Here is a 9,597-nt window from a genome sequence, read left to right as displayed (position 1 = left end):
CTAAGAGCACCTTCAATGGATGGTGATTGCAAAAATATCATACTTCATAAGGGTACATAATTAAAAAAAGATGCTTTGCTTTGGGTTGTATAGGCCCAAAGGTCTTTGAATTTTATTTTAGAAAAAGAGAGAAGTACAATGGAATATATGATCACCACTACGGTTGAATAGAAAGACGAAGACAATAGTGTAGACAAAAAACATGGAATTTGATGGGCATAGACAAAAAACATGGAGTTGCACATATAATCACTAATGACTTCAGCTTTATGACTTTTAAAAAGTGCTCCAAAATTTTGTGGTATGATTTAGACAACTTTTGTAGGGCTTTTATACGAAACCTTAAAAAATGGTTTTGAAGATTCTAGAGTAGGTATTCGAACATCAGTTGGTTAATCATAGTAGCTGCTATTTCCATAAAAAATGATATTACAATAGACCAGTCACTAGGTGTGAACCAGCCACCTTTTGGTTACCTATTGTTACCCCTTGGTCACTAGATGAACGCTCCACCATCTATTGTTACCCCTTGGTCATTGTGTGACCAACCTCCTTTGGTCATCTCTTGTCACGTCTTGGTCAAATAGACAACATTTGACCCTTTTTCAACATTTCTGCTTTGGTGACATTCCACATACAAATGATATTTTTTCCTTTGGTAACACAAGTGACATATCCCCCTTTGGTCACCTTGGTGACATTTCACCTTCTTCAGTCACACAAGGCCATCTTTTGGTCACACAAATCACCTTTCCCCCTTTCATCACCCAGGTAACAATTTTCCCTTTATAGCTTAAACATAAATTTGAGATCCCAAGGTTCATCAAACTACTTTGTCCCCTAAACCTATATATAATTGTTGTCTATTTGATCCACCACCTACTTTATTTAACAATAGTTCTTTATTTCTCCTTGATATCTCCTCCTTGTATGTTCTAAAAGAGTCGTCACAACATCATCCTCAGCAATCCATTCATCTTTAAGAGTGACTGGTCAACCAAGCTGGAAATTGTGTTGCGGCTGACAACTTTTACACAACTGTCACCAGAAAATACAGACAACAAGCTTCAAACAGAGTCTTGTTGCTTTTTTAAGACACTGATACAGCTGTTCGAACATTCAAATACATTGATTCATCTAAAGACTTGTCATACCACAAAAAAATTCAAATGCCTTTTAAAAGCTAAAGTCATTACATTTGCAACTTAAAGACTCATCTCAACCTCATCCTCAGCCATCCATTCATCTTTGAAGAGAACTTTCAGAGCAGGTAGAAGCCTTGGAAATAAGGCCAAATCTGCTAAATTTACACTCATCATGTCAAAGGCAATGCAAGTCCTATCTATGTAGCTTTCATCAAAAACAGGAATCTTTGGATACCGCTGACTAAAGTGTGTTAGAAAAATGCGATACACTCCAGCAGATACTCCAACTTCAATTGCCTCTTTGGTCAAGCTATGATTTTTGGTGATAGCTTCCATAGGCAAACTGTCGTCAAAGGTTGCCTACAACCACAGAAACAGAATTTAAAAGAGAATTTTACAATACAAAACAGCAACATGTTCTACATTGTAAAATGTTTCTGGTAAATAAAGCATGAGGTGCTGCAATAATCACTATCAATTTTTCCTATGTCTAATAAAGATGTGCACGAGTCCCAAAAAATTGGCTGTTTTTTCTTCTGACAGGTTTGTGACCTGGTGTTGTATCTGCTTGATGTGACCTGCATGTCATTGCCTTGGGGCAAAGTTCGCCCCTTATGCCTATTTCTGTTAGTCTCTGGAATGTGCAGGGACTATACAGATATTAAGAAATTCTATACACCAGCAACAAGATGTCATTTTTCTAATCTATCTTCTGATCAATGACCATGCATAAGAAGTATCACACCAGTCCCAGAAATAAAAATGTCCGTTTCTGACAATTCTTTAGTCCAAATTTGATTGCTTGTATACAGGTGTCTCGCCCTTCAAAATTAGAAAATCATTTGGTTGAGTATCCTGCCTGATTTGGCTATCTTTAAAGTGATCATCTCCCTATATCTATACTGTTGACATCCTCAAACGTGACGGCCATAAATAGGTATTGAACCCCCTAAGCTGTATAAGTGGTGAAGTATTGCCAGGTGTATCGATCATCTGAAATCTTGTCAGATGCACTCATCCTGAGACCCTGTACCTAGAAGACATCATGATAAAGTTCTTACATAGGCGTAAGGTTGGGATGTGCAAGCTACTGGGAGGGGTAGTCTTTTCTTCTATGGACCCAGCTTGGTGAACCACTCTCGTCATACCACACCCTGCCAAAATAGAACGAAGAAGGTGATCGCATAAGGAGTCTGCCGTTGTCCATCCTCTAGACTCTTTGTACATACATGATGGTGTGTAAGGCCACATCAAATCATAGACTTGACGCTACAAGCTTTGCTTTAGGATCTCTTAGAGAGTCTAGGCATGTACCCTAATTGACCTTGATACCATGCTAGACTCCCATGCAGTAATAACATGTAAACAAAAGGAAGTGTTTGAATCAAAGGAGAATAATAAGGTAGATCCAACTTAAATAGAGGTATGCATAAGAACCCTCAAAGACACTTAGATCTGAATCAGTGAACAGCATTAAAGGACTTATGTGCCATAAAGTATATTATAATATTCAAGAAAGGCTTATGTACCATAAAGTATTCTTGAATAGAAGAGAATGCTACCACGAAAAGTGTAAGCAAACTCAAAAACTTGTTTTCTAATATTCAACTTGAAACAACCCGTAAGCTAGGGAGCCAAGATCTCCTCCCTCCATGCTAACCTGCAAGCATATACCAATATCAGAATACAAGCATAGGGGCACTTGGGGTATCGACTAGTGTGTCACCACCCAACTGTAGATCCCTTAGGACCACCCCCCAGCTAGAGGTCAACCAACCTTAGACCATAGTCCATCCCAATTAAGATTGCATGTCCCATACCACGCAGCCCTATCTACGCATATATGTCGTTAGGGAGACACATGCCTAGATCGGCTCTCAACCTAGCTCAATATTCTCAGGAGGCCCCACTCCCAAGAATGACCCAACAATGGCCCACTTATATATATGTTGGGCATCTTAGGTGTCTCAATCCTAAGACTCCCCTTAGTTTACACATATATGTCGTTAGGGAGACACATGCCTAGATCGGCTCTCAACCTAGCTCAATATTCTCAAGAGGCCCCACTCCCAAGAATGACCCAACAATGGCCCACTTATATATATGTTGGGCATCTTAGGTGTCTCAATCCTATTCCAATTTCACGAGCTCATCCTCAAAAACCAAGTTATCTCCAACACCTGGGTGTACCTGAACACCTTCAGGTAATTGCAGCTTGTAGTCCACATCATTCATCTTTTTAAGGATCAAGAACGGACCACAATAGCGATGAGATACCTTGTACACTAGGTCAGTGCGCATTACTTGTGAATCTTTTGGGATTCTCGAGTAAAACTGTTGACTTTTTGAGAAAACTCAAGGTTTCCGCTTCTGATTAGCATAAATTGCACTCTATTTTGAGCACTTCTTCCTTTCCCTTGCTAGCTGCAACATATCTTGTTGCAGTTGCTTGTTGCTGTTGCAACCAATCAGCAGCAGAGCTCACCTTAACATGCTATAAGCCAAGCCCCTAAGCTGATATCCATACATCAACATGAATGGACTGTTTCCGGTTGCTGAATACTTAGCACTATTGTAAGCAATTTCCAGCAAAGGAAGGTAATCTTCCCACATAGATTGCCTTAGGGAGACATAAGCTCACAGCATGTCTTCCAAAGTCTGATTAACCTGAAACCCTCAGCCTACGCAACTTAGCGCTCATTCCAAGAACGATTTGTCATGTGCACAGATTGGTATCTGACGTGTACTAGGTACACAAGACTAGCTCAGGTAGCCTGGGGAGGCTTAGAGCTAGGCAAGCTTGATTCTCGGGTTGAGTGGCAAGGGTACGAACCGGTTGAAGGTCTTCGCTATTTTTGGCGCTTGGGGCCCGAGTCTATAAAAGGGGCCCAGAGGTTCAGTTCTCAGAGAGCTGATGGGAGCAAGTTTCGTTCCCAGGTGCTAGGTCTGATCCTGAATTGAGTCGCGGACGCGCGCCTGCATCTTAGCGTAGCCCAAGGCCCACTAGCAGATCCCAGGCTTCACAGCGCCACCTAGTGGTATGGGACACCAGGCTGGTTTGGATTTGGTTGGGAGTTTGTGCCAGTAGCTCAACTCGTGGCTCGGAGGGGACATCTCCTGATTCGGGATCACATCCCGTAGATGTCATGGTTGGGTGGTGAGCAGCCTGCTCAGTTTCTCACGTTGTGTGTGTGTTCTTGTGTTTGCTTGCAGATCAGAGGTTTCAGGAGTGCTGGGACGTGTCAGTTGGTATCAGAGCCAACTCCTGAGGTAGGAACTTCTATTCCAAGAATTCTCGACGATTTGTTCCTCCAGGTATGCCCTAATTTCGAAATTTGTGTTGCAAGTTCTTGTTTGGTTCATTAGTTATGGGAAGTGTTCAGACTTTAGGAAAAAGTTAGGAAGAAGAGTGTGAGGATGAATTCGAGATTGTTGAAGGTTTAGGTAAGAGAGGGTGTGAGGTGTAGCTAGGAGAGAGCGGAGAGGATTGAAGGAGAGGCGTGAGAGGGGCTGTTGGGTAGACGAAGGGTTGAGGGGAACCCTAGGGGATTCCGTGTTTGGTCAGGGCTGCGCAGCGGTTTAGGTGACGCAGGAAGAGGCTGGAGCGATTCGGCCAGACAGGTAGATGTGCCATGGGCTGGAGCGATTCGGCCAGGCAGGGGGGTGCGCCATAGGCTGGAGCAGGGTGCGGCCAGGCTGTTCGGGGAGGCTGATGTGCGAAAAAGCACCACCCTCCAAGTTGGGAGGGTGGGCCGAGAAATAGCATCGACCCTCCAAGGTTAGGAGGGTAGGCATGCTAAAAAAAGCATCAACCCTCCAAGTTTGGGAGGGTGGGCTTTTCTAGAAAGCATAGCTTCCTAGATTAGTTGCACCGTCTCCTTTATAGCCTGGCGAAATCCCAAGCTCAGCCACAGCTTATGCATGTGTGCGCAAGAGGTCCTCTTCACACCTCTACCAGATTTTCGTCACCTAGGTACGGTTCGCGGCAGATTTCCATACAGTACAGCCTGCAGCGGAACCAGCAGGGGGAGTCTCCGGGTTCACCTACTCGAGCTGATCGACAGCTTAGTACCCCTTCTTCTCGGCCAGCTTCTCTTCTTTCGTCACCTCCTCTTGGGACAGTTTTTTTCTCTGCTCCACTCTCCTTCCAGCTTCGATTCCACCAGTCATTACTCTCAGTTCGCTACTCTTTTCAGATCAGATTTCAGACATGGCTGATTCTGTAAATCCTGAGTTTGCCATGGGAGATCAGGATTTGGACTACCCTGCGGAGGAAGACTAGGGTCTCTACGACGATCTGATTACGAAGAAAGCCTTCAGTGAATTCACCACTGCTCTTGATGGAAAGTTTGAGCAAGTTAATGCGAATCAAACGGGGTTGACGCAGCAACTCCAAGGGATTCAAACTACCCTCACACTTCTGACTAGCATTGTTCAGGCACTCGCGCATGTGGATGCCATGGCTTCAGTGTTAGGTCCGAACATAACTCCAGATCCTTTTCCCGGAGATCAGAAGTCTCGAACCAAGGAGGTTGTTGACACTTGGTTGCACGAGTGGCAAGTACACTTCCAATTCCACCCGTACCCAGATGACAAGAAAATACAGCTTGTAGCCGGCTTCATGTCAGGAAAGGCTTTGTTATGGTGGAAGGAACTCCAACCCAAGCCTGTAACATGGATAGATTTCGAAGGGGTCTTCAGGAAGGAGTTTCTGAAGAAGGAGGACGACTATGATATCGTAGGCAAGCTTAAAGCCCTCCATATGTCCAAGCTGAAATTGACTTTTGAGGTTTAACTTCAAAGGTTTCGGATTCTGCAGACCAGAGCCACAAAGATGGATCCAGTGACCTTGTTAGGTTTCTTTGTGGATGGTTTGCCAGATTCGTACAAGTTGCAGATCAAGAACAACAAGTATACCACATTGCAAGAGGCCATGAATTACGCGCATATTTATGATGATACCATGGCCAGTGCAAAGGGAACCACAGTTTCCGACACGAGTGGGAAGAACAAACGGAAGTTCTTCCAATCTACCACTGGTACCGGGGAGACGAAGTCTATAGACAACACCTCCAAGAAACACTTGACTCAGGCAAAGAATGGTCGAGCCCGTTTCCTTCGTACCTTGAAGCTTAAGAAGGAAGGACGTTGCTTCTTCTGCGAGGAGCGGGGCCACACTAAGAATGAGTGTCCAAAGCGCAAGAATCAAAAGCAAGCGCTCGGACCGAAGCTCTAGGCGGGTCCGGGTACCAAAGCCAAGGAAGCGAACCAAGTTTCGATGACAGGTATTTCTGTAAATGTCATTACCTACTCACTTTTTTGTAATTGCACTTTTAATACTTCATTATTTGGTTCCCATGATCTTTTCTGAGTTTATGGAGAAGTTAGGGACCAAAGAGTTCACATTCTCTTTGACTCGGGCAGCTCTCACAACTTTGTTAATTACAAATTTGTGCAGAAGATGGGGCTGTCCACGATACCTAGCGATCACACCTATGAGGTGCAGCTTCCAGCTGGGAAAGCAGTTTTGGGATCGCAAGATTGAAGCGCTTCCTATCCGGATTCAAGAATACACAGGGGCTCTTACGTGCTATGTTATGCACTTGGAGCATGTGGACTTGTTAATCGGAATAGAGTGGTTTAAAACCCATGATATTCGGATTGGATGGAAAAAACATGCCCTGGGACACCCAATTTTGTATTCAGTGTGATAATATTCCCTCTTCTCAGGGACCTATTGTTTCTGTGATGCAACTTCGGAATATATTAAACACTTCTCATTATGATGTCTATCAGTGTGTTTTGATTCTGCTTTCTTCATTTGTTGTCTCTGTAAATAACAAGAATGATATAAGTGTTTTTGAACACCGTGAATTGAGAATGTTGTTAGATGGTTTCAAGGACGTATTCCCTGCTCAACTGCCGGAAGGTTTACCTCCAGAATGGGCAGTAGCTCATCGCATAGACTTAGTACTTGGGGCTCAACCTATTAGTGTACCACCTTATAGGATGAGTCAACCTATTAGTGTACCACCTTATAGGATTAGTGTACTTGAGGAGGATGAGATAGCTTCACAGCTACAGGATTACCTGAATATGGGCTATATTCGCCCAAGTAAATCACCTTGGGGAGCACCTGTCCTCTTAAGGAAGAAGAAAGATTCTACATGGAGAATGTGTATAGATTATAAACGATTGAATAAAGTGACAATTAAGAATCGATACCCTCTACCTCGTTCTGATGATCTCATAGACCGTTTGGCCGGAGCGAAGTATTTCACTAAGATTGATTTGCGTACGGATTATCACCAAATCCGTATCTATGCTAAACACATAGATAGAACCGCATTCCGAACTAGGTATGGCCACTACGAGTTTCTTGTATTACCTTTTGGTTTGACCAATGCTCCAGCCACCTTCCAGCAAATGATGAACGATTTGTGTTAGAATTATAGATATAATTCAGCAGTGACCAATGTAATATAATAAGCTAGTTAGGGGCACTTTTTCCTCTTTAAGAGGTTTTTTCCCCTAACCGCAGTTAGTTCACTAACTATGGTTAGTGACTACTAAGGTTTTGTCACTAGGACAAAACCTTATCTTTTCTCACTTTGAGTTGTACTCTTTTGCTCTATTCTATTGCAACTACGTTTTCAGTCTCCAAGCTTTCTATTCTCCAAATCTCTCTTGCTCTCACTCACTCCATCTCCTTCATTTGGTATCAGAGCAAGGTTCAAGAGCTCCGTGCTCCCTGCTCCATTCAGCTCCAACCTCCCCGTCCAGCTTCAGCCCGTACAACTGTACGAGATTCTGCCGTACAGTTGCGCCGTACATACCTGCACACCGTACATCGTTGGCCGTACATCGTCGTCGTACAGTTCCGTACATCGTCGCCGTACAAGTTCCGCATAGCTCCGTACATCGTCGCCATACAATTCCGTACAGTGCCGTACAACGTTGCCGTACAGCTCCCGTACATCGTCGCCGTACAGTATTCGTACCTGTTTTTCGTACAGGTGGTCTTTCCTGTACATTCTGCGTACATGTCGACGTACCAGCTGTACAGTGCCGTACAAACTGTACGGCATTTCCGTACTGTTTTCAGTACAGTAATTCCGTACTAAATCTGCTTCAGTACAGCAGGTACCTCCTTGGTTTTGTTCCGTACTGAATCTGCTTCAGTACAGCAGGTACCTCCTTGGTTTTGTACAAGAGAACTAGCAGGTGATCTTCGGCAGGCAAATTTTGCAGACAGCCATTGTTTGGCTCAGTATTCTGCGAGTACATTTGGGGCATTTTGCATATTGCAGACATTGCAATCATTGTGCAAGTTTGGAACTACATCTGGAGCAAAATTGCAGATCTAGTCTGAAATTTGGGGCTTTTGTTTAAAAATTGCAGATTTGGGGCTTTTAGTAATTTTGCCCCTTTCTGGCTGCAATTTCTAGCCACAAAACGGGGCTTTTGTGTTGAGAGAGCATTTTTTGGAGTATTCAGTACATACTGCCTTTCTTGGAGTGTTTGGAACACTTTTGGCAGATTTTGGAGAGAGTTTGATGCTTGGACAGATTTCTGACAGCTCAAGTACAGAAATCTAAGTTGCATATACAGCCCGTGCTTGGCTGTGTTTTTGGGAGATGTGCATTTTATTCCCAGTAAGGGAATTCAACTTTGTATCTGCTTCAATCTCTTTCTCAGATATGGCCCATCAAAATCAAAATGAGTTCCAGTTCGGTGGTCTTTCACAGGAAGACAAGTTGGATGGTACCAACTACTCCCTCTGGAGTTTCATGGTACGTAATATTCTGATTTCTCGCAATTTATGGGATTATGTCAATGGGGATGAAATCCGACCAGCAGATATTGCACCCGCTACCCCTCCTCAGCAAGGAGGTGGAAGAGGTCGTGCACAGGGTGCAGCTGCAGGACAAGTTGTTGGTGCAGCTACAGTCAATACTCCAGAGCAGAAGAGATGGGATTCACGGGATGCCTTAGCCTTGTCATGCATCTCTCTTTCAGTGAAAAGATCAATCATTCCGCATATCCGGTCGTGTAAGACCTCCAGAGCAGCGTGGGATATTTTGGAAAGCATGTATGCAGCACGGAATGATGCCAGGGTATCTTTCTTAAAAAGAGAGTTGAGCAATACACATATGGAGGAGGGTGACTCCATGTCAGTCCACCTCACAAAGCTACAGGATCTCAGAGAGCAATTGTTAAACATAGATGAAATTATTCCTGATTCAGAGATGATTACAACCACTCTGAATTCTCTTCCTGAGTCTTATCTCAGCTTTCACACTTCGCTGAATTTATCATTGAGGGGGGGTGCAAATCCTCTCACTTTTCATGAGTTGATAGGACTTCTGCTTCAGGAAGAGCAGACCGGGAAAAATTTGGCTTCACGTGCAGGTGAACAAGCCATGCTCTCAAAATTTAAATCAAAAACAAA

The 9,597-nt window shown here is 43.7% G+C and overlaps 1 protein-coding gene across 1 annotated transcript in view; it reads right to left on the bottom strand.

Moving 5' to 3' along the window:
* Positions 1–1,177: 1,177 nt before the first annotated feature.
* The window catches only part of LOC147892730 (uncharacterized), a 130,263-nt gene continuing 121,843 nt past the window's right edge, over positions 1,178–9,597 (bottom strand). The window contains exon 13 of the mRNA XM_087386883.1: positions 1,178–1,505. Coding sequence (XP_087243009.1) covers positions 1,206–1,505 — 300 coding nt within the window. The 3' untranslated portion in view covers positions 1,178–1,205. The remainder of the gene's footprint in view (positions 1,506–9,597) is intronic.

Source organism: Dipteris shenzhenensis, chromosome 16, assembly GCF_047967505.1.
Source record: "Dipteris shenzhenensis isolate YYH24624 ecotype China chromosome 16, Dip_SZ_1.0, whole genome shotgun sequence".
NCBI classification, from domain to species: domain Eukaryota; kingdom Viridiplantae; phylum Streptophyta; class Polypodiopsida; order Gleicheniales; family Dipteridaceae; genus Dipteris; species Dipteris shenzhenensis.
The sequence above is the reverse complement of the archived record's forward strand: the minus strand, read 5'-3'. Positions and strand labels throughout refer to the sequence as shown.